The 25,549-nt window shown below is 38.3% G+C and overlaps 1 protein-coding gene across 1 annotated transcript in view; it reads right to left on the reverse strand.

Moving 5' to 3' along the window:
* POLR3B (RNA polymerase III subunit B) overlaps positions 1-25,549 on the reverse strand; it is an 82,331-nt gene that overhangs the window by 8,666 nt on the left and 48,116 nt on the right. Inside the window, exons 20-26 of the mRNA XM_059817260.1 lie at positions 22,433-22,642; positions 20,417-20,575; positions 18,869-18,986; positions 17,060-17,202; positions 6,007-6,110; positions 4,938-5,104; positions 2,596-2,709 (exon numbers count right to left, since the gene is read on the reverse strand). Of these exons, the coding sequence (XP_059673243.1) occupies positions 2,596-2,709; positions 4,938-5,104; positions 6,007-6,110; positions 17,060-17,202; positions 18,869-18,986; positions 20,417-20,575; positions 22,433-22,642 (1,015 nt within the window). The remainder of the gene's footprint in view (positions 1-2,595; positions 2,710-4,937; positions 5,105-6,006; positions 6,111-17,059; positions 17,203-18,868; positions 18,987-20,416; positions 20,576-22,432; positions 22,643-25,549) is intronic.

A 25,549-nucleotide genomic window follows, 5' to 3' on the forward strand; every position in this document is an offset into this window, starting at 1 on the left:
CATGGCAAAATAAATTAAGTATTGCATTTCATTTAACGAATACCAATTCAGAGGGCAACATCCTGGTGTTTTTTGACTGTGTTGACAAAGAGTGCTGCTTTGCAATTCTACAAGGTCTTGTTTTAATCAGAACAGTATCTAGAATAAGTGACATTCAAGGAACTCAAGTCTTCTGCCTTATTCCAGATGGAAATACAGCTTTTTTCTGTCAGTTAAGGTACATTTGACATATAACCAAATGCATTTCAAGACAACAGCCAAATTCCATGTTGGAAGCTGTTACAGGATTACTTTTAAAAGCAAAAAACAATGTTAGAGGCAATCTACTCTGCAGGAAGTGCAATGGATGATAAAACAATAGTGAGTATGAAAGCTGGCAAAGCAGACTCTCTCAGCAGAGGCAATGGCAATAACAAAAGTTTAATCAGTTGAGGAGAAAAACAAAAAATTCCTAAAAGACTAGTCAAGAGGCAGCATAAATTGAACATCCACCAGCTTTCCTGAAAGTCAAATAAAGAGCCCTAGCTACATAGTATGATGCTACTGACTGGAACAAAGAATTCAAACAAAGTAAGGGGTGGGTGAAATCACACCACCTTCATCTTTACATGTAAATGTTACCTCGACTTTGGATTTAGGTTTCATTTAAATTCAGTATCTCTAAACAGCTGAGAAGTTGGGGAGACAATACAAAAGCAGATCAAAGGATCTGGGTAAGCTAGGAGCTCCAGTAAACCAACTGCGTGCACTGTTAGCTAAGACAGCGAATTTTCATTTTTGTGTGAGGCACCAATACCATGACTCACACACTGAAGAACAGAAAATGGGGCAGATAGCCCACTACTTGGGAATATCACTTATGTTCATATAGGCAGGCAGCTGTGGTAGGAAATAATGGTTGTGGTACACTTGCTCTTCTTAATGTGGTTGGTAGAAAAGTTCAGCCAAGAATTACAAAAACTTTACATGACTTCTCTCCCAGTTCAACCACTAGTATTTACTTCCATGGAAAGTGTGAGACAACTTCAGTTTGTCCTAGAGACAGCATGAGGTTAGAAAGCCAAAAGGCATAGGAAATATGTAATGAAAAGCAAAAGAGAAAGATACTTCTGTAACAGATACAACAGAGACCTGCCCCTCCATTCTCTAATAGCCCATCAACAGGTAGAAGCTGCACCTATTAAGAGGCCAGACTTGCTAACTTGTTGTGCGGTCAGGCAAAGCAAGAGAAGTGGATTAGCACATGACAAAAGGCATAAAAATAAATTAAGAATTAAAGAATATGAATCATGCATGTTATAGGGAAGAGTAAGGGCAGGACAGACATGACTTTGTGCTTACATCTCAAAAACAGTACAAAAGGGACTGGTCAAAAAAAAGAGCACCATCATGCAGCAGGTGAGGTATAAATGGCACACGTGATAGTCCAGAAAGACTAGCAAAGAACTTTCAGAATAACCTTTGCTAGAATATTCAAGGCTAGCTGGCAATTAACTTTCTACAAGATTAAGCAAATAATCCTACTGTGATGGGGAGAGGTGAATTAAATGATCACTAGAAGCCTCCTCAAAGCAAAGCCTATGCCACTGAACTGTTTCTTGTAAGCCAGGAATATCAGCAATTTAGAACATGAGTGGAAGCAGACATAGGGCTTGACTTTAAGGAGAAAAGGTAAGTAACACCAGTGAAAGCAGGATGCTTCAAATTCCCCAAAGGTCCAGATAATATAAGCCCATGTCCAGGGGCTTATATTACCTATTACTCGGAGTACATCTGCTTGACTTCAAAATTTGACACCAGAAGACATGAACATGGTAATCAACCTTTTTATTGGAGAGAAAACCAAGTTCAGGCTTAGTACAATGATCATGACTCCAAAGGAACTGAGGACATATCTTTAACTGGGCAAATAAAAACGAAGATTTAATGTTGGCATCTCTGTAACTTTTGCAATTTATTAGTGTGAAAGTGCTATTCTCCTGCATGGTACTGAATGATAACTAGAGCAGCACATACAACCCTAAATTCAGTTTTAGAGTTGAATGGAAGAGCCTGCAAGGCAAAGTGCAATATATCAGGGATGCACATTATTCTAATGCTTGTTTGCACTACACTAGGGCCAATGCATTTGCTTTGCCTTGACAGGTGAAGACACAGCCCACACCAATATTAACCTGCTGGATACCAAAGGATGCTGAAATATTAGAAGAAATTTCCTCCTTCTACTCACACTTGGTTTTGCAAAAGTAAATATGTTAAAGAAAAAAACCCAACCTTCTAAAATGCAGTATGAGCAATCTGACAGGAAAGGGCCACAGTGTGCACTATGAATCAGCGCGTAGTATTTTTACCAACTGCTAACAGAAGTCTGAGAAGCAAACTCAGTTTTGGACCACATTGAGCACACCAGGACATTCAGTACAACCTCCTGCCACAGTCTACTGTGACAGCTTTTAGTCTGTAACAGTCTATTAACAGGTAATAGCATTTTGTGTTAAGTATCAAAAGGCAAACAAACTTTGTTTTATACCTGTCAATCAGCCGGGCACATTTCTGAATGTACACAAGAATTTTGTGCTTAGCCTGTAACAATACCTGGTGAGCACTGCTCTGGGTCCTCGAGCTCTTGCATGCATTTTATCCAACACCATGTGCTTTAGTTTCTGGTAATACACAGGGCCAAAATAGATATATGCTTCCAAAGGTTCCCTGAAGGAATAATAAAAAAAAAAAAACAAACAATACTCACAGTTAGCACATACTTACCTTAAAAGAGACAAGAGTGTCATGTACAGAAGGAATCTGAAACAATTTGGGAATCATGAGTCCTAGAAAAATGTGTTTGGGCTTTCAAGGCAATCAGTCTGAAAATCCCACAGGGAACCCTTCTGAACGCAAGCGCAGTACACTTCCAGCACCACATACTGCTGTATCCACCCTAGCAAAGAACAAGCTCCTGAACTCTGGCCATATGCTGTACAGACATGCTGCTATAGCTGCAGGTACCTGCCTCAGCTGTACTGTGTTAAGTCTGTCTGTCTGTGCAGGAGTGTTTCAATAGTGTCATCAGTAACCAATAAAGACTGTGAATGTGTCAGACCCTGAAGAGTGACTTAAGATATTTCTGTTTACATTCCTTCACTTTACATCACTCACAAACAAACCAAAGGTAAGCATATATGTAAACAAATACAGGCAGCATAAATACTCAAAACATCATTTTTAGAAGAGCACTTTAAGGAATTTGCATTTGCAAGGATAGCTTAGCACTAGCACACTATGAGCTTGACAGTCTATCCATTAATTCTCCCTGCACACCACTTTGAAGCACAATGCAAGACTCAGATTGGTGAAACCCTTCCATTAGCGGCTGTGCATCAGTGCAGGGCCCCTGCAGCACTGCTCACCAGCTGTACCCATGGGACAAAAATCGCTGCCCAAGCTGGCACTGGGGGCTCAGATGAGCAGGGTAAAAGGGCTCTTGAGATGCGTTTTTAGACACTTGCATCAGCTTGGGAACATCTGTAAGCAGTACGGAGGGTATTGCTCTGTTCTGCAAGCTGGAGTAATGGCTAAAGATTTCTGTGTTTAAAACACCCCCAACCGTAAGAACAGCATAAGCGCCTAAAGATGAGAAAGCAACAGTTGAAAGCACTCAGTCATCTCCCAGCTACCACCTTCAGCACTAAAATTTAACACAGACAAACAAACTCAGCACTGTCACCGATTTATTTTTTAAAAAATGTATGTGCAATGTAGAAACAAGCAGGAGACAACAGTATTGCACCTCCCATTCAGAGTCATTACTGACATGATGCAGTGTTATTCCAAAAGCTGCCTGTTGAAGAAATAATAAAACTTAACTAGACAATTGGAATTTGCAAACTTCCACATTGTAATGAAATCCGCCTTCAAATTTCATAACAAATATTAAGCATGTGAAATTTTCTTGGAAGAATATCAGTACCCTAAAGCAAAGTCTCTAAATAGGGTACTACAAAGTTGAAAATTGGGTACAGGGGATTTTTAGAGCTAGATGATTTTATTCTCCCTAGGAAACAAGATTAGTCAGATTTGTTAAAAGTTACCATGATGTATCAATAGAAAGTGTTTCAAACACCAGGATACTTGATATGCAAGTTATGGAATATGGAGTGGGTAAGGAAAACAAAATCATCTCTTTGAAACAAAAAGAGAAACAACATATGGAACAAGTTGGTAGAAAAGCAAAAAAATAAAAAGTACTGGGGAAAAAAAAAAAACCTTACAAGAGAGACCTAAACTTGTTCCTTGAGAAGAAGGGGACTGGGAGGATAATAAAAATAGCAGGAAGGTAGGATTAAGATACGTTTTGGAAGGGCCAGCATGTGGAGCCATATGGCCTTTTCCTGTTCCTTAAACTATCTTACGTTCTTTGAACTCTGTGTCTCAGAAGCCAGTCCGATCAACACAGCAGGAAGTTTGCAGATTAGAGCATTATGCCAGACTGAATCATTGTGTAATCGAAAGAAGAAAAAAAAAAAAAAAAAAAGGAAAAAAGAGCACACACAAAATACTCCCATGGAACAGACACCTGCCAAATCCATATTTTACAGTATTATTAAAGTCAATATGAAAATGCTTATCTGATTCCAAGCATATAAGAATTGCTGCCCACAGAAACTTGAAATTTCTTACAATCTCTCAGAAAGAAAACCTTGATTTTACCTTTTTTGTCATGCAGTAGAAGTTGGGAGATTTTCATATGTACTACAAGGGGCATTCACATTAAAGCCATGCAAATACTAGTAATTCTTAAAATGTGGAACCACAAAATACTCACAGAGCGGTCTGCAAATAAGAGGAAGTTCCTGAGACATGAAAAGATTTTTCAGATGTGTCTCAACAGGATTTCCCCACTCCCCTGAAACGTCTAAATCTATACAGCAGATTCTTACCCAGTGATACCAGATGTTACGTAGTCCTTCCCTAGGTAGTTATAACCATGGCGAATAAGATCTTCACACACATCCTTAACTTTACTGCCTCCAAAAGCTGTTCCATAGTGAAATCTGCCATCCAGGACCCCAGCCTTTCCAGCCAGGAGTTCAATTAATTTTCCTACCTGTTCAAGGAAAAGCAGAGTTAACAGCCTGCTCACTAGTACAGGTACATCTCTGGATCGGTCACAGGGTAAGTTAGCCAGGCAAACTGGCCGAGATGACAGCCTGTGTTATTGCATGCAAACGGAGGAGTGGAAGAAGCCCTAGAACAGGGAGTACTCCTGTGTGAAGGGGGGAAAACTGGACTCATCCCAGGGTCTGGGAACACCTTTAAGGTCCCGAGTCAGGCAGCTCCATTTTTTCCAGTTGTCTGGAAAATGAGCAGGATCCAGTGTGGCCTTCTGCTCTGGAAGACAGCCTCAGAGATTGACACGCTACAGTGCAGCAGGGGGAACAGAAGGGAAGAAGCTAACAAAGAAAAAAAGATCAGAGGCTGTACAAAGTAATCGGTGGAGGTCCCATATAAAGGCCGGGCTGTGAAATATTTAGTGTGACCCTGCAGCACAGGTGCAAGATGTGCATCAGTTCCAGGGAGGTGTGTGTAATCTAAGAAGTTATACAGGTCTAGAACTATTACTGAAACTCCTCTCTACCCTTCGCCTCACAGTCTGCCCCAGCCAGCTTAGTGGGTGTAGGCAATAGGGAAGGAAGAGGGAGAGCAAGAAATTTTCAAACAGAAAGGGTACAAGTGAGGTATTCAGTTGCTTTCCTATTAGCTTGATACAGAACAAAATGAGAGTGATGCACAAACAGCCCACATCCCTACTCCTTTTACAGTAGGATGTTTCAAAACATGCAAACTGGAAGGCTGAATACTTATAGGAGAGCAAGTATGTGGTATGATGACTGTTGAATATTCTCAGTGAAACTGTGTTTCAAACTTTTTTTTTTGTTTCTTCTGGCTAATCGCTTCACTTTCCCTATCAAGGGACACTGTCTCTTTAATCATAATATAACCACTAACCGTCATACGTGATGGGAAGCCATGAGGGTTCATTATGATATCTGGACAGATTCCTGTATCGCAAAATGGCATGTCTTCCTGAGGAACAATCAGTCCACACACCCCTGCAGAAGAGAAAACATTTCAATTCACAAACAGCAAACCACCAGCAGGGCTGATGCTCATCACCAGATTTTCCTTAGTGTTTTCCTCCTCCTCTCTTTCTCATGGATCACTTTTTACCCAGATTCATTACCATGACCAGTGCTCACAACCGGCAGGCTAGAAGACAGCCCTTGTGACAGGACTAGCAAAATTAGCATACCCTTACATAATGCTCCCAGTGATTTGTGAGTTAGCAAATTAGGGAAGAAAGCTTTAGATACAGTTTTCAGAGGCAACCAGAAACTTCTGACCAATCAGACTGGAACATCTCAAGGGAGACCTAGTTTTTAAAGCTGATGCTATAATTTCCTGAAAAAAAATGAAGAAATCAGGCCTCTTATATTATCTCTTTGGACATACAAAATTATTATTGGTTAGAAATTTGTTTATCATATGTATCTTTGCTAAATACTGTGAATAAAAACAAATCAAGTCAGGACTTTTACAAGGACTGAGAGGAGATAAGTAGGGGAAAATCCAAAAAAAAAAAAAAAAACCACCAAAGATTTTTTTCAGGTAGCATTCATTTGCTGAGCAAAGACTACTTTCGATGAATTACAAAGTACAATCCACTCCCCAGACTGCTTATATTTTGTCAGTCCATGAACGCAAACTGTACCTTTAAAAGTTTTGGAAGCTTTTTTCAGTCTCCATCAATATTGGATGTAAAAGAGACACCCCCCCACCCCCCCCCCAAACCTCTAAAACTCTTTAGGAAAGATTAAACAGAAACATGAAAACTCATTTAAAAATAGTCTATCATACATCCCAAAATTTTCCTTCCAACCCTTACAACTGTTTCTACTGTTAATTCTGCAAATCAAAATACTGCAGCTATATATGACCAAGAGATCTAACATTCAAATTCAGGTGCTAAAATGCAGCAGCTTAAGCCCATACTCCTTTAAACCAAAGCTACTGTTTCAGTTGGAAAATTTCTTCCAGAAGCCCTTAGAGCTGAAAAAGCCTGCAAGCTATTTGAGATCAGCCTGCTGCAACTGCCAGAGCACACTTTGGGAACAGTCCTGGAGCGGAGGGGGCTCCTGGAAGATCGAGAGTGCTGGTTACATCCCTAAAAAGGCATCCCCCGACCAGCCAGTTCACAGGGGGATATTGGCGTCTGCTCAGGAGGGAGCTCCTCTTCCACTGTCCAAGCAAGACAGGGATAGGTGTATGGGACAGTAGTTAATAGAATGAGAATGGTAAGTATGGGGGAAGGGAGCAGGAAAAAAAAAAAAGGATTGGTGCATCTGGGGTGGGGTGGTGGTGTTGTATTTCATTTTTAAATCTATTGAAACTAATTTTCATTGTTCTATTATGATAAATCAATAACATCCTTCCACCACTCCCCGACAAGCAGCAATCATTTGCTGAAAATGAAAAAAACCCCAAACCACTATCTCTTGCGCACACAGCTTTTTTACCCTAAAACTGTATACATAAATACTTTATTATATATTTATTATGGCATGTACATTTTGCCTTATTTGCATTTACTTCTAAGAAAGCATTAGGTTGCATCGGGACTTCATGGCACCTGTAAGCCAAAAATTAAATCTTAGCTAACTTAAAATTACTTTAGGCTCTGAAAACCTTTTATATGCCAAGCCGGTTCCCATAGCAGACAGCCACTGTGTTGTTTGTTTTGTGTGAAAGTGAATGATAAAAGATCCATGAAATCGACACAGAAAGGCAGAACAGCAGAAAGAACTGAGGGCTCTCCATCATAGCGGCTTCTACCCTCCGCTGACTTGTATAACAATGGGACCTACACACCCAACTGCAGATCTAACACAGCTGTGCATTTCATTAGATGAAGAGCACTAGTGACACAAGTAAATAATTAACTTATTCTGGTCCGCTGACTGTGGTTATGAGACCAGTCATAGCTGACAGATTTTAATACAAGTTAACACAAAGACAGCATAATGAGCTTAGAAGTTAAAAACAAAATATTTAGACAGAATCCAGCAATGTGAAGCTCACTAGGCCATTTATAAAGTTTCTATTTTACAGAAGGGGGGGGGGGGAGGAAAAAAGAGAAAGCTACAAAACCTCAATTCTAAGCTTCTGTATTTTAAGAAGTCACTGCGTTTATAACAGATCTATAGCATGCCCATGTGTATTTAGAGAATAGGACAGAGAGAAGAACGTTTTATGGAAGTTCATTCTTTCTCATAAAAAACTGTTAAAAAAGCTTAAAAACACCTTCCCTAGTAGTATACAACACTACTTCTAAAAGCAAGTAACTGCAATTAATTAAAAACCGTAAACTTGCTTTCATTTTGCAGTCACTTGCCTTCAGAAGCTCTGCAGAGACTAATGCCTACAGGTCTATACTGTAAGTTCCTGAATTTGCTCCTCTTTTTCAGCCCGGATCGCTGAGCCAGGGTTTGCAGCAGGGCAGTAAAAGGCAAGCCTAGCGGTTCTGCATTGCCGAGCAGCTGCAAAAAAGTGATCAAGTGAATTAATCCATGGAAGTACAATTATCACTTGCAACTGGTTAATAAAACAGTAAAGGAGAAAACAAGAGGCTGGATTTAAGACAGCCTCAAGTTCCAGATGTTCCCTGTCCGTGTGAGCTGCTTAACTACTCCCTATACGATATTCATAAATAGGACACAAACTAGTAAGTAACTTGGCTCTGTGGCTCTTACTACAGGTTATTAAGATTTCCTAATTGTTACTGATTTAGACATTCCATGAAAATTGTTCCCCAGCATTCACACAGGACATACAAAATAATTTGGTTTCATTCATTTCTCTTCCCCTCACAATTTTTATATGCTGCATCTGAAATTTAGCAATACAATTTCAGACTAAAGGCTATACTGCGATGGGCCTGAATCTGCTCTCACCTATACACTCTGGAGCTCTCACCTAGGACCAGAATCAAACATTAATCAACAGAAAAGGCTACAATTATTTTTCCAGACAAAACAAAAAAGAAAATGTTTTTTTAATGTGTGGACTAACAAGAGGGTTGCATGTTTGAGCAAGAAAGCATCCAGCAGCTTGCTACATCTCATTTCTTTTCAATTGAAAAACAAATTGAATTCTAGAAAAAAAACTTTGTATATCAACTTCACAATGTCAGCTTAGATGAAAAAGCAGTGAAAATGCTAACAAATTCTTTTAAGATATCCTTCTCTCAAAAAAAAAATTAATAAGCATGGCAGTTTACTGCAAGGATAACAGTTTAAATGAGAATAAACTTAAATCAGACATCTACAGTGGTTGTTAAAGTTGTATGCAAGTATAAAACAGCCATAGGCAGCGTTTTTCAATGCCTCTGTATGCCAGCCAATAAATGACAGCCCTCTGACTATGCATGATGGCCCCCACCCTCACACACGCTATCTGCGTCAATCCTGACAGCATCTCAACACCCGTGTACCTCCACAAGGCCCTGACAGAGCATAAAGATCCCCTCACCCAAAAAGTACTTTTGGCCTTTAAGAGTTTCTTTTTCTAATCAGGAGAATTTCAGGTTTCCAGAATTTATATCTTTTATGTGGTTGCTTTTACAGTTTGCTGACAAACACGAACATACACAGACTTCTAAAACAGCACTTCAGCAGAAAGGGGGAAGGGGGGCTGCAGGGAGGGGGCAGGGACAAAACACAACAGTATGGGAAAGTTTTTCACCAGCTATGGTAAGATGCCTTCTATACACACACAAGCCCAATGAAAAAAAAAATCATCAAATAAGTCAAAACAACCTAATACAGAAAACTAATTACTACCAGCAGGAGGGACATTAGAGAGCAAAGTAGACTAAGTGAATAGAAGCAGCAGTAATACCAGTTTCTATCAGCAAGATAAAAAGAAGTGCATTATTACATGTGCTTGTTTACTTATTCTAATGAAACGGTGGTAAAAGAGCTAAAACTAAATTGAAAGGCATCTATTTTAGATTTACCAGATTTGCCAGAATTTGGAAATACTCTTGAGAAATAAGACTACATCACATAATTAAGAGGAGTGGTAGCTATAACACAGTGCCGCATATTACGGACAAGTGACAAACAGATTTGCAAAAATTAGTAAGGCTAAACAAAAATGTGCATCTGCTTCAAAACTCTCTAATTACATACTGTGTTGGCTAACTAAGCATAAAACAAGTCCAGAAGAAAAAAGTGCTTCATCACATAAGCTTTGTTCAATATTGAATCATTCACTGATCTATCATATCACTTGCTACATCCCATTTGACATAAGAGGTAAAGAACAGAATTAAAATTAACAGATAAATAATGCATAAGTAAACTTGATTAGTTTTCTTATTAAAAACATCACTCTAAATGAGAGGAGGTGCTAGAAGACAATACAGTTTGTACACTGCTTTCCCATGAGCTGCTGAATGGTCTGATGTGATAAATTTGCATAGTCTGAAGCACACAAAGAGCTGATTAATTGAAACCCTTACAATGCTTCTGGAAGCAGCTATTGTAAAACAATAACCATAGGAACTTTACAAAATACACATGGCTGAATGAGTCAAGAGCTTAATAAAATGTGTGTTCAGGATACACTATTTGGAAACAGAATTAGAGATTTTTATTCTCTGCCATAAAATGCTAAATCACCCTAATTTCAGAGGTTCAGTTGAGGATTTACTGAAAAGGTCAGAAGGTTACCTGTTTGCTGCTTGAGATAAAAAATGCTGTAATTTTGTTTTTAAGACAGCAAGCTAAGCAGCGGTTTTGTTAAAAATAAATAGAAAAAACGGTATCAGAAGCTTTAATGGCATTCTGACACCTCATTTTCTCATATTCAACTTCTGAAGATAAAAATAAGGTAAGAAATTCCTACCTTTCCTGATGCCTCATAACTACTAATCATCCCACATTCCTGCAGTCAATACCAGCAAATTATTTTTAATGCCACTTCAATCATTAAATTCCTACGAACCCACTGATGTTTTATTAGAGATAAAGTACTAAGTCTGACTTGTAACATGGGGGAAAATGGCACAAGTAGCCATTTAAAACTAACATCTTACTGTACATGTTCTGTTTGCATGTACTGTACAAGTACCCATTAAAAGAGGAAAGATAAGTTGTTCTCAACTATGAAGTTAGGCAAGCAGAAGGCAGATGCTCAAACTAGTAAAAATTTTAAAAAGTAAGCAAGGTCAGACTTTGGTAGATAAGCGGTATTGTCATGAAGTTTATGTAGTTGACAATGCTGTGAACGGATTTTGTTTTGACACTAAAGAACATGGTTCATTTAGGAAAACAAAGACCATCTTTCATGAATTTAAACTCACTTCCTTGTCTTTAGAGTTGTTTAAGTGCAGATACTTCAGAAAGGTTTAATCCTTTATCTTAGATCTTCAGCTATTAAAAAGCTTCTGTTTGCCAGTTCAAACAATCTCTTGCTTAAATACAGTTTTTCCACTCCTCAGGAATACTGTTCAGTATTGCTGCTTAGTTCTGTGATCTACAGGACCTTTGTTGGAGGTGTTAATCCTTTTTCACATGAGAGACTGAGAAATGTTCTTTCAGAGAAGTGATATATTGCTTTTTTCACATCAAAGGAGCCCAACTTTTTCCTTATTGTGACTTGTAGCAAAGCAAGAGGAAATCTGGAAATATAATAATTTAGTATGTATGGAACTCAGATGAAGCTTCTTTAGCTTAACAATCCTTTAGCCTTCTGTGCTTTGAAAAGTGACTTTGCTTGAAGAATGCAAGATTAAAAACCAAAATAATTAACCAAAAAAGTTTCTTTATCCTTCTGGAAAAAATACGATACAATATAGTTAAAACAAAATCCTACAGCTCAAGATAAGTCCTCCCTGGTAGGTATATGTTTTTTTTGTGAGATGTTAGAAGCTTAAGGACTTACAGACTAAAGCGACAGTTCCACTTCCAAAGATCTTACTGCAATGTCCAGTTTGAAGATGAATATTGAGTTAAAGCAAAATAATTGCTGATGCGTTTCCCAACACAACGTGATGGCCTCATTTGGGTTTTTTCTCCTCCTCATACACTTCTTTGTTGAAAGGTCTTGAAGGAAAGGCTAGCTTTTACAGGCAGTTTGGAAGTGTACTTAAAACATGGACTTGAATGAAAAGACGGTGTGGTGGACAGGCCAGAAGTGGTGACCCTTGCCAATACTGTGTTGACATGTAAGAGGACATTAAGAAGGTAGCAAATACAGAGGTGGTGGCACAGATCTCTATTGAGGTGTACAAAACCTACCTACATATTTAACGAAAGGCTATTCTGTAACCAAAGGCTAAAACTGGTTTGTTAGATTTAATCTGTCGTATCCCAGACACTTCCCAGTTCTCTTACTCTGCTTTCTTCTTCCCCAACAACAAAGTATAGCTTTGGAATACAAATCAATTTGGAATACAGGGCCCATGAAAAAAAACTTGAGAAATGTGGCTTGTGCAATCTCTTATTTTGCACATATTTAATTATTTTAAAACTAACTGCTACAATTCTGTTAAATCAAATCTCTTCTTCATGCATTCCTTCTAGAAAATAAAAATACTTCATAGAAAAGATTGACAATACAGAAAGGAGAGAAATATGCTTTCTCTCCTTCTCACTGAATTAAGGTACTTGTTAGTTTAAGCTCATCATAGGTTTAAATGGCCCTATGATGGGCTTAAAGCTAACATTCACAAATTAAACTTGAAGTGGTAATCGCCTGCATTCAGACGAAGATGAGAGAATAAATTCAGGGCTAATTAAAAATTCTCTCAATGGAAAATGTTAAACTGTTAGTATTATGATTTCTGTTTCACAATTGACTATATTCCACTGTTATGACTGATCCTTCCCCAATTTGATGTCAGAGAAGGATGATACTAGCTGTATTTTTAAACAGCTCGCAAAGGAGATTTTCCCTTTCCTTTTCATGCCTTTTCTCCAGTTCTATCATTGCCTGTAATCTAACGTTAATGTCAGTATCTGATTCTTCGCTGTATACTGAAGATGCAAAACAGTAAACTCCACTGTTCTTATCACTGTTTTTTTTCTTAGTATCTAACACATGTATCTTCTCCACTAAGCACATTTCTCCTTTCTCCCATTTATTGTAGTATCTTTTCCCATAATGTACTACAAGCCAGTGAACTGAGAGGTCTACTACCAAGAAGGATATGTATCCTAGTAGAATGTAATAATTTAGAATATGATCCCTCCCCTGATTACAAGAGATTACCACAGATTGAGGTACTGGACAGCTAACAAGCACATGCCTGCAAACTCTGTAACACAACTGTTGGCAATGTTCCCACTCACATCTCCAAAACCAAGCTGAAAGGGACATTTGCTATTCTGAATAATTGACGGTTTGGGCTTATTATTATTATAGGTCTAAAGCACAGATACGTGGGGGATCAGTCTTTCTAATCTGATGCAATGCCAGGCATAATTATGGGTGCCCTCAAAGTTCCCTACAGCATTTAGGATGTTGTTTTTCATTACCGTGGGATTTCCACAGTTATTTTACTTCGGAAAAAAAACATTACTAACTTTCTATGGCTTTGGGGATATTAAAGAAAATACCACCAGATTCCAATACAGTGCTTATTAGTTGTTTCTGCATTTGACCATGAATATCAGGGTTTGATGAGTAGCAAAAGTACTCGTGAGATGTCTGTCCTTCAAGACCTCTAAAATGAGCTTGCTCTAGACTGTGAGATGCCTTTTGTGCATTTAGTGGTATGGAAGGCCATCTGCTCCCTAAAGCCATATTGCAGCCCACCTGACACAATTCTGTTTCCTTCTGTCATTCTTCCACTTCCACCTTTTGACCTCTGATGGTTCTGGATTTGTGAGGCACCCTTTTTCTTGATTTTTGGAGAGGTATGAAAATCAGTTCCATTTAAATCCTGTTGAACTATTTCAGTAGGTGCACATCAATAGCCCAAGCTAGAAGAAAATTCTTACCTGCTTAAATTTTTCATGCAAATGCCATAAATATTTATCACGATTAACCGAGCTGCTTCTTTAACGTAATTTGTAGGCTATTTTGTCTTTTATTCTAGTAAGAAAGTTTGTCATGCACAGTACTGATCGTATTGTTATATAGTAACTTGCAGCTAAAATGCTGCATGCCACTTGTAAGGAGAAAGGGTTAATTAGATGAAGTTCAAAATACATGAAGAAACAGGCTTTGCTCTAAAAGCAGTCATAGGCTTAAAAGTACTGCACATCTTCATTCTGTATGAGATTAAAAAATTATTTGAAAAAGACTCTACACAAAATCTTCCTGAAGAAGAATCCTCCTGGACAGAAGGAAGGAATGGGGCAGTTGAACCATTCCAACTGCTCAACTCTTTCTGTTTGCCTCTGAAGCTAATGATCTTCCCCCTCACTTACTGCAACTATCCTATGTGGCTGTAGTGCAAGAACTAGACTGGATTTTAAAAGGAAAGTCAAGAATGTACTGCTGCTTCTTTACTTTTTTGAAACCTTCAATAGCTGCTGGTTTCCAAATCACTTGGGGACTCAGTGATAATCGCTTCCTATTTTTAGATCAAAAGCCGTCTTGAAAATACAAGCATTGAAACATTTTTCCTGATTAACAGCAGAGTTTCTATTTCTTAATGACAGCAGAAACAGTGGACGGGTTTCTTTAGACTACAGAGTTTCAGGAACCAGTTTTATGGGTCTATGGAAAGATACTGTGGAAGTAAGGGTGATCTTGGAGAGAGCTGGATGTACTGATAAAGCCTGCATTGACTGTAGTCCATAGAAAAAACACAAAGAAATTGAGGCAACATCTGCTAAGAGCTGACATTATGATCAGCTACTGCCTTTTGTACCCATTTCATCTCTTTTGATTGATAGGTTTGCTCTAGGTAGATGTCCTGATCACCAAACCTGGAGACTACACAAATGAGGATTACTGTGGTTAGCCCTGAATCCCATGACAGGGATGCAGTCTTTCACTTCAGTTACACCTGGTCACCTCATTGCCAATGATGGTTATGTACTTCCATAGCTCCAGAAAGTCGTAAAGGACCTCAAGTTTGACTTCAGGTTACACACATGAGTGAAGTAGTATACACTGGTATGGAGCATTATAAAAATGACTTCTTACTTGTGCCTGGGGTCCATCTGTAAGCAACTGCTCTTAATACTTCGTCCAGTCACACAGGCACTGAATACACTGGAGATGATTCTGTTTAAGCTTCATTTAAGAGAGCTCTAGAGCTGGATACTGCCTGAGTACTGGTGACATTTGTTGCAGTTCCATCTCTTTTCACTGTCTCAGAACTACATATGGATGTTGTGCAACTACCAGCTCTCTGCTGACTGACTCCAGGGCATATTTGCCCACAGAGTTCTCTGGTTCTGCTCCAGGAATACAGGATGTGAATCAGCGCAAGGTCAAACCCAACATGATGCTGGGAGTACAGTGGGACCGTGTCACAGACTGCTGAAAGGGACGCTTTCAGGGAGGTCCTCCTAACAAAAAGCACTCTCTCTCCCATGTGTCTTCTGACAAAGAGACCACTGCTCACGAAAGGCCAGTTTGTTAGCAAGACATCCCTTAGCTAGTATTGTAATTTGATGTATTACTGCAAAGTTCATTGACTACAACTAGTTTAAAGTATTAATCTTTCAAATCTAACCAGCATCCTTTGTTATTTCCTCAGTTCCCTCCCTCTGCCCTCCATACAGACCTAGCGTACACTTGTGTTACCACATGTAAGAGGCTGGTGTGCTTTACACTCGATGCTCTGGTTCCAGTTCCTCAGAAATCAAAGTAAGGAAGTAAGGATTTTTTTGTTCCAGTAGTTATTAAGACAGTATCACATTTGGCCAGTAACAGGAAAGGAGTATATGTGCTGCAATGGAAAGGATTTGGTAATATCAACCTCTTTGCCTCCCCACCACATCTGACAAGAGACCGAACAATGTTCTCAAACCAAAATAATACCTAAAAATGTAACAAGATTATAACATTCGGGTAATAGGTTTAGCACAGCACATACAGGAAGGGAGAAGGTCATGCTGAAAGTACTAAAAAAATGTAGATTTTCCAAGTGTACAGATAGATGAAAACATGTCAAAACCTGTCCCGCATTGGGACCAATGGGATCAAAACATGCTTTTAAGTCAGTTACAGTCAGACTGTTCTCAGTCACTTCTTTCCCTAACACCCCTCCCACAACTCCCAGTCCTTTGAGATTCAGAGATGAGGTCAAAGGGAGTCCACTGCTTTTTTCAACAGATATGGAAACAGGCTCCTGATTTTCATCTTACTTACAACACTAACACTAGAGAGCTACATGCCACCAAGCAGCTTCCTAGTAGGTACCCATTTTCAACTCTCAGTTTGAAGATCCAGAAGTGTCCCAGATCATGTCCCAGATGTATTTTTTTTAAAAACATCTTCCCCTTCTTTCCAGTCTCTGCTGGTGCACTCCTAGTTGCATTCCTGATTTGCTTCCCTTTTACACCATGGCTCTGAGCTATCTATCTGCAGTCTTGTCTTTAGAGCAGTATGTCTGCACAGATGACTTGCAGACATCCCATTCTATCTCTGGTCTTTTCTGTCCATTCAGAATAGGCCCTTTCACTCTTTCCTCCAGTCTCTCTCTTGATAACCCATTGATAAACCTATCACCTAAAACCAAATTCATGCTAGGAAAAAAACCCCACAAACAAAACTCAAAACCCTGCTCTCGTTTAAAATGGGCAACTACTGTATTTTCCAGATTCGTAAGTCAATAGAGAGTTGTGTTTGCCAATTCTTCTCCTCAGTTCCAGAAACATCACTGCTAAATTAGGTGAACTTAACCAAAAAAAGGGACATGGTCTTCTACTGCTGCATTCATAAAAGATCTGAACCGATCAATTGAAACATGCATGATGATAGTATGTATAGTAGCCATACCCAACATGCATTTATTTTTATTAAATGTGTAGCTTACCTTTCTGCCCATGACGACTGCTAAATTTATCTCCAATTTCTGGACGTCTAGTTTGCCTCAACAACATTTTGATCAAGAAGGCATCCTCTGCATTTGATGAAATCATTACTTTTTCAATATAAGAATCAGTCGCACCTTTGTAGCTAGTACAAGAAGACAAAACATCTATGAACCAAACACAAGTTACAAACAAGTATCTGTGTATTGGTAAGCTTCTGGCTAAACTGTAGTCTTCATAGACCTTACACATGGGAGGCCAACAGAGCAAAGATTTTATATATATATATATATATATATATATATATATAAATAAAGTTCCAGAGTACGGTATATGTTTCTGGAAAAGAAAAGGCTTAAGAAATACAATAGAAACAAAGGGAGAATTAAGCTGAACTTGTAAAGAACAAGGTATATTTTTTTGTCACGTGGGCTGTTCTTGATGGAAAAAAGCTTCCTAGTATATTGCAAATTTCTGGATCTTCAGTTAAATAGAGAGTTACAGTTGAAAAAGGGTGTTTAAGGAATATACCATGAGAATTTAAGAACAAAATTAAGGCATAATATCCTGACTGAAACTATGCATCAGGTGCAGGTGTGGAAATGAACCAAGGGCAGAATGTAGTATGAGGTACAGAAAGAGGTGAACTCTCGAGTCCGAGATGCAGAGATTTTGAGGGAGAGGCAAAAAAAAAAAAAAAGAAAAAGAAAAAAACAGTAGGCATGACAGAGCAGGAAGGAAAAGGAAATTATTCTGGTATCAGCTTTTTTCTATATATTGCAGAATTAGGGTAGAGCAGATTTTAATACCTTATTTAGGAGATTATTTTGTCTTGTTGTTCAGGCAGCTGAGATGGTCAAACTATGACACCTAAACTCAGATTCATGTCTTTACCTGGCAGGATTACTTCTTTTCTCTTGATAATTACACTATTGCCTCACTTCTTTATTAATATCTTGTAGGAGTAAACCTAGAGCTTTCTATTGGTTATGAAACACAGAGAAGTGCAGCAAAGCTAATTCTGCCTTTCTGATCTGGGCACCAATTGGTTGCCTTGCTCTCTGCTAATTTACCAAACTGTCAAGGCTATTTCTGACAAAACAGTGAAAAACCCTTCATTGTTTAATTATTTACTTATTTTTACATTTAATGCAAAATTTTCCTCTCACACCTCAGAAGCCCTCTCCTGTTCTTTAAGGACAGGATGGGAAAAACTCTTATTGACTGTCCTTTCTCATTCGCTGGTGCCTTGGTAAAGGACGTCTAATTGGAGTGGCCAGAATGAGCTGACTGTCAGCCTCTGAGATAGGAAGGCCTCCATCTCCTGGCCTCCTGCCTGGCAAAGTGAAGGCTGAGCACCAGTCAGCATTGGCCATTTTCTGTGGGAGCCAGTACGGAGGAGCTCTGCCTCCTCACTAAGTACACGTGTTCTCTGCTTTTCTTCTGTTTCTCCATCACTTCATCCATGAGCGACTCCTCTCCCCTCTACCACTGTCTTAGCTCTCTTCTCGGTTTCTCCTGGGAACCTACTCAGTGATTCCGCTCTATACATACATCTTCAGAAGGGTTCCTCCCTCTCTTTGCAATGTCAGCCTTGCAGGTGTCAGAATCTAACTTATTAGTGATTAAGTGGCTAGGCACTTCTGAAAATAACCTAGGCTCTGAAAAACCCTGTGAAAAATCAAGACCTAGAGAACTAGGTCTAATTTGCAAGGGAAGTTTATTCCTTTGACTTTTCTAGAATAGAGTATTTTCTCAGATACCTTTTCTCCATGTACCTTCCCCAAGTATAAAGTTATGATGCAACATACGTTACTGGCACATCTTTGTATTGTGGCTGCTGAGGCACACTACTTCCTTCCAGAGGCGTCTGGGTCACAGTTGGCATAGATTTGTTCACAAGAACTTGCTTATTTTCTACTTTTTCACCTTCAAAGAACAAGAAGAAAAGCACCATGAGAACATACCTGGCTACCTATATTAGAAATACATTTTAAGCTTTAAAAAAAGGTAAGCTGGAAGACAAACTGGGAGGAACATGTCTAGGAAGTAGGCCATGTTATTTTATTAAATATGGCATGGTAAGGGAATCATGAAACTAGCTGTTTTTTGTAAACCAAAACAGATTAGCTTGCATGCTGGGTGCACTATGAGAATAACTATTCAACATACCCCGGGTCTAAAGAATACACAAAAGCATCTGAAGTCATCTGCCGTAAGTAAGGAGAAAATTAACAAGCAACACTGTAACTGACAAATTTTAGAAATTCACACATAAATTCGGGACATCACATTATTTCCACAATGAGTTGTACAAGACCACTTTCAGCCTCTCCTTGCAATTACTTTTTCCTATTGCATTTGGTACATCTGCTATTTTCTCCTCCATCCCCTTATCCTGCCCTTCACATAGAAAACCAGATCAGTAGCATGCCCAATGATACTAATGCACATCAAGTACCTGCCTCCCACCTCCTGCACAAAATTACACTGAACTTCAGCCTATGTCTCTTTTCTGTCCAAATGAACTGTTTCAAAGAGGTTTTTACCTACATGCTGAGAACAGCCACAGTCTGGAGTCCGCCCCAGTCCTATCTATCCTAATACTTCAGAAGATTCTTGCCTTTTTTTTTAATTAACTTCGAAAGCTCTGTTGTGATGTGCTAAAGAGCAAAAGTGACCCAATTGTGTTGCTATAATGGAATTAAGTTTAGTGCCTTTTACAGCACCTTTCTTCTTAGATCTCAGCAGATCTATTAAGCCATTTCCTAACTGAAGGATGTCAGTATGGGAAGATTCTTTCTCAAATTTCTTTCCATTGGAAAGTTATACACCTATCCACATAATTAAATGTAGTTGTATTTATTTTCTTATCTCTCTCCAAACATATTTCTAAAGTGTTAAAAACACAAGGTTTTACTTCCTCAAACTACTGCATTAACGGACAGCATGCTAGGAGGTTTTGATGTATGAAATCAAAACAATAATGACTCTATCCCTAAATAACAATAACGACAGAACATATGAGAGACAAAAAGTAAAAAACTACAGTTTTAAAAGTTTGCCAGTTTGGAGATATAAGAATACAAGTTCTAATGCTTCAATAGATTCACACTGCTAAAGACTCACTCTTCTACTTAAAACATAAAGCTCCATTTTCTCATGCACAAAAAAATCCCCAAAGACTGGTACCACGCTGCTTTCAGAAACTAGTATTTTTTAATTTTTATTACAGTACTGTCACCTTCAAGAAAAAAAATTAATTACACTAAGTATAAAACAAGGTGCACAAGAAATATTAACAGAACATTAATTTCTACCTCAGATTATGCCATGACTGAACATGTAGTTTGACATACCTGGAGAGCAGATACCATCAGCATCTAAAATTTCATGGCGCCAGATTGGTTTACGGGTAGCCGCATCCAACATCGGACCCATAACTTTATCAAATGTCTGGTTTGTGTAACGCTTCAGTGTACACTTGGCATTCTTATATACAAGACACCTTCCAAAACCTAAAATGTAATACAAACTCATCTGCCTAGGAGTTCAAAGATTCTTTATAACACATTATCAGAGTAAAACAAGAATGCTGAACCACCTGCTGAGCTACAGAATATAAAATACTTTTTTACTAGTCAGATTATTCATTGTCTTGAATATGCCTAACATTGTATACGGATACCTAGTAGCTCACAATTTAAAAATAAGATCAGGCACACTACTTTTTTTAGACATTGGACTATGGTCCAATTCTGAAGTTGTGCTAATCCCCTTCTATACCTCTGCACACACATGCACACATATTTCTCTTACCTTTGGTGCTCCACAAGGAAACATAACACAGAAGAAGAGACTGCAACAGGACGAGAAAAGCACCTCTTCCTTTCAGGAGTTCTAAGAAACCTGGACTTTTACTCATGTTTGTGGCTGACACAAGCTAGCCTACCAGTAAAGTACTGATTAAGTGTTTCATATAATCACCCCATTACTCACTTTTTTCCCAGCTGAAAGAATTCTGATTTACATATATTGTTATAAAATAGATTTGTTTTGGATCTTAGATGAGAAAAGTAGCATCTCTGGAATTTCTCTCCAAGTACAGCAACCAGTCACAATACTAAACAATTTTATCAATTTAGAATTACAGACAGCCAAGAGCAAGGCTTTCTAATAATCCTACACTATTTTAGTTCATTTGAAAGATGGTTGCGGCCACATACAGTAGATCTGTATCTTTAGATTATGTCAAGTAACTCCTGACAAGCACCACAGCTCTCCCTGCAAATGTTACCAGTCTACCAGAAAAGAAAACATTCAGTTTTAAATCATGCCTGTTGTTGTTTTAGAAAAGGAGGCATAAATTAAATGCGTCAGACATTAATGCCAAAGATACATGTCTAGGAATAGTATTATTGCTGCCTAGCAACTAGGAGGAAGGGAGTGTGTGGGGGAATAAAGTCATGGAAGAATCTGATTTTGGCCACCCAAAACTAAAACCAATTTGATAGCACTGCACTATGTCTTCTCTCAAGGGACAAGAGAGAGAAGAGAGGCTAAGTTTTCAGGCAACTCTCCTCCAACCCCCAGCAGCATTAACATAAAGTGCTGAAGAATTGTGGACAGAGCAAGACAAGCCAGACCAGCACAAACATAGGTTTCACTTAGTTACCTTCTATTTGAGGCTTATGTACTTTTACTTAAAATACACTGCACAGTTTTGTTTTTTTTCTTTAAGGAAGTGGGTCATTAGTTTATCTCTGAATAAACACTAAATTATTTTGCTTTAGACAACACTATTATTCTCTCTCGGAAAGTAGGCAATACTGCTATTGCTCCCTCAGAGCATCAAGTTCACAATGACACGAACTGCCACGCGTTCCATTCCTTTCCCAAATACATTCAGAAGTCTAACTTCATCTATTGCTTTTGTTACTGATGAAAATAATGAGACCCCTCTGTTAATAATGAACAAAGGTTAAGGCAACCATCTAAAAGGCAAGCCCAACAGAACAGATTATCTAATACTTTAGATTTTTTGTAAACTAATTATTTTCAAAAAGGGACCATTTACACTTTTTTATTTGAGGTCAAAAGTTAGCCATTTTTTCTTATAGTATCCATACTTAGAAGTTTATTCACATGTTGGCAACTTCACCACACTATCGCAAGCATGGAATTACAATCACTATTCATGCAGAAAACAAACAAAAGCATTCAAAGCAGTTTTGGAATTTGATTTCTTAATTGGAGATGTACTATTCATAACTGCAATAACAGCTATTATAGCATAACACCACGAGACAAGAAGTTTATTAAAACATGTATTAGAACACACACTAGGGAAGTGGGAAAAAATTGATGATTCTTACCTCTGTCCAAAGAGGCCTTGTTTAAGACAAGAGCATCTTCGATATCATAACCACTGTAGCTCATCACAGCAACTGTGGCATTCTGTCCAGCAGGCAGTTTCTCAAAATCTATCAGTTCAATTGTTTTTGTTTTTACCATTGGCTTTTGCGGATAGGCTAGAAGATACATAAGAGTATCTATCCTGTTTCTTTGATTGTATCCAATAGTACCTGTATGTAAAAGAAAAACAAAAGTGTGTAAACATTAGTGAGTTTGCTAGAAATGTTTTGGCTAAAAAAATTACCAAAGTGCAAATTAACTAAAACCACAAACTGATGAATTTCATCTAATAATAGAAATTCTTCAAGAAAAGAAGGGGAAAAAATCATAGAAGAGATTGAACCAAAACAACTTTACATTATTATATTTAAATAAAGATGTAAGTGGCTTCTTAATTTAAGCTTCCAGAAATAATTATTTATTTTTTCTTAGACAGGGAAAACCTAAGCATCAAGACAAAAAGAACAACAACAAAAGAAATCAAAGTCAGGTCTTATATGACTGAATGCAAATAAGATTTCTTTTTTAATCATGACATTGAATAAAACTGCAAGTATTAAGTTTGCTTTTATTGTTCTAATAGCCATAGGTTTTTTTTGGAGAGCTGAACTTGTGTTTCATAGACCTGATCCAAAATTTCATGAGAATCAATAGAAAGATTCCCATTGAGTTCAAGAGGAAACGTGGACCAAGCTCTGTGTCTTCCATATCGTATTTCCTTCCTTTTGTGGGCAATAATTAGTTCAACAGCAGCCTGTGTTAGAATGTCACAAAGCATGAACAAAGCGTACAGTTAGCAGCAGCTAAGACTGATTTACTTTCTGAAATCAGAGGCATCATTGCTAGAAAGACTACAGTAGAAGTTCACTCACAATATATTTGTCTTTTTACATGAAATTAATTTTAAATTTATGGTTCAGAATTCAATCCTTTGTATAGACCTCCCAGCTTGAGACTGAAATTTTTGGCCCTGTCCCATCAGACTGCCAAAGTGTCTTCTGAAATCTGAGGAAAAAATAATTAACACCCAGCAGGGAAACATAAACCGTTGTGTAGCAGAACAAAAGTTAAGGCAATCATATGTTATTAGAGTTTGGTGTACCAGGACTATGCTATGTCTCTAAGCAATTAAGAAATTATAGTCTGAAAAGTTAAAGATGTAAAGTTTTAAGTGCTAAATATTCTGCAGTACTTGTGCTTAGGAGGTAAGTCTTTCAAAACCTTTCCATTTTCTCCTGCAATTTCAGAGGCTGGCTGCTTTCAAGGAAAGGTGAAAGCAGCCAGTGTATAATGAAGACTTCACATAGCCAGAATATAGTACAGCTGAGCACAAATCTGCTCTTAGGGGAGGCTAGCTTCACATTTTATATGCATCTACTTGCAATTTCCAAATGCCTGCATTTAAATAAAATATCTAGAAAATCAAATATCTAAAACCAGGCAGCATCACAGGCGTTTCCAAAGACCTATCCTGTCTTTGCCACTAAGCTCTCTCTCCTAAACCACCACAGGTCTACCCGTCCCAAGGATGAGAATAGAGAGATAGCTCAACAGATACTGTCTGAAAATAAACGGTTATAACCTGCTCTTGCATGCCTGGACTCTCCTTTCCTTCATTTTAGAAAGTCGATTTAAAACCATGGGCACAGCATTTCCAAATGGTGAGGAAGATTTGGTAGAGTTGACAGGCTTTACTTGTCTCTTGCTTTTGAGCAGTTGCTTTTCTGTCTTTTTCCTGGAGAAGGAAATTAATCATCCCTGAGCAGTTTTTTCTGTCTCCAGTAAGAAGCAAGCTGGTAGGGCCTGGATTCATCAACACTGAAGACCCAGTCACTCCCTGCAAGGCCCATCATCTGAAGGCCCTATTACTTCTGATACTGTATTAGCCTAAGTATTAGACTTTTTTTTCATTGTACTTTGATAAAAAACCCGGTTTTCCCACTGTACAGCTAGGAAAATCTACTTCCAAATTAAAAACTCTGCACCTAGAATGAATAATCTGTGTGCTTTCAGGATAGGTTGTCTGCTGTAAAGTTTATCTTAGAAGTTTCATGGATAGGTACATTTTCCTGTCGTTGAGAGAAATCTTCTCCTGAGTAAGCCACACTAACTTTCACTTTTGAAATGCTTGCAATTTTTTTCTCCTCTGAGATGCTTATATGCTGTACCTGCTATGGTTCACTGGTTAGGGATGCTAAGATGGGATGAAGTCTGGAGCACCTGATCATAGCTAAACATCCTTCATACCTCAGTAACAATCTGTGGAAATCCCCTATAAATCAAGGATTACAGATGACACTTTTACATATTTCAGGTAATGCAAATTATTTCTCTCTCAGATGCTTCACATATTTCAAAGTTGGCATTTTTATCGGAGGTTCAAATAAGCCTAATGGAACTGTTACTGTTTGTATCAGATCAGGAGCCATAAGCGACTGACATTACTGAGATTTTGAGCCTCAATAATAAACCGTACTCAGGCAATTCTTCAGGAGTTGAATGCTGTATCATATCAAATGGAAAACATACATATGTATCAATGATGGATATCCTAGCAGGAAAGAAACTGGTTAGAGAATGATTCAAGAGCACAAGTGAAATAAATTAGCCAAAAAGCATGCTGTACATCAGCAATATTTGTCCTAATTGCTATGATTTAATGGTTATACAAATAATGCCTTCTCTAGACTGGTCTAACAAACCACAATCTGCTTATTTAAAATTAAGAAGCAGCTCTCTTCTTCTGAGGACTGGTTTGTTGGGATGAGACCTCTGTGTGGGCGTTGAAATGAAGGAAGTCACTAGCTTTACTTCTGTTTTCTCTCTGAGAGAACAGAGCCCTTGTTTGCTTCAGCCAAACAGCCAAGCAAAAGTAAAGTATAATTAAAGTCCACCATAACAAACCCTGTTCACAATGACCTACATTTATAATTATACCAACAGCAAGAAACAATTTTTTTCATTGGTAATTAGCCCTGTTTAAAGCAAAACACACAAGGTTGATCTGGACACAAAGAAGATCATTTTCTTGCTTTTCTCAGTGCTTGGTATATTGTGAATGCATGTGTGCATTCTTT

The sequence above is a fragment of the Gavia stellata genome, chromosome 4 (assembly GCF_030936135.1).
Source record: "Gavia stellata isolate bGavSte3 chromosome 4, bGavSte3.hap2, whole genome shotgun sequence".
Taxonomy (NCBI): domain Eukaryota; kingdom Metazoa; phylum Chordata; class Aves; order Gaviiformes; family Gaviidae; genus Gavia; species Gavia stellata.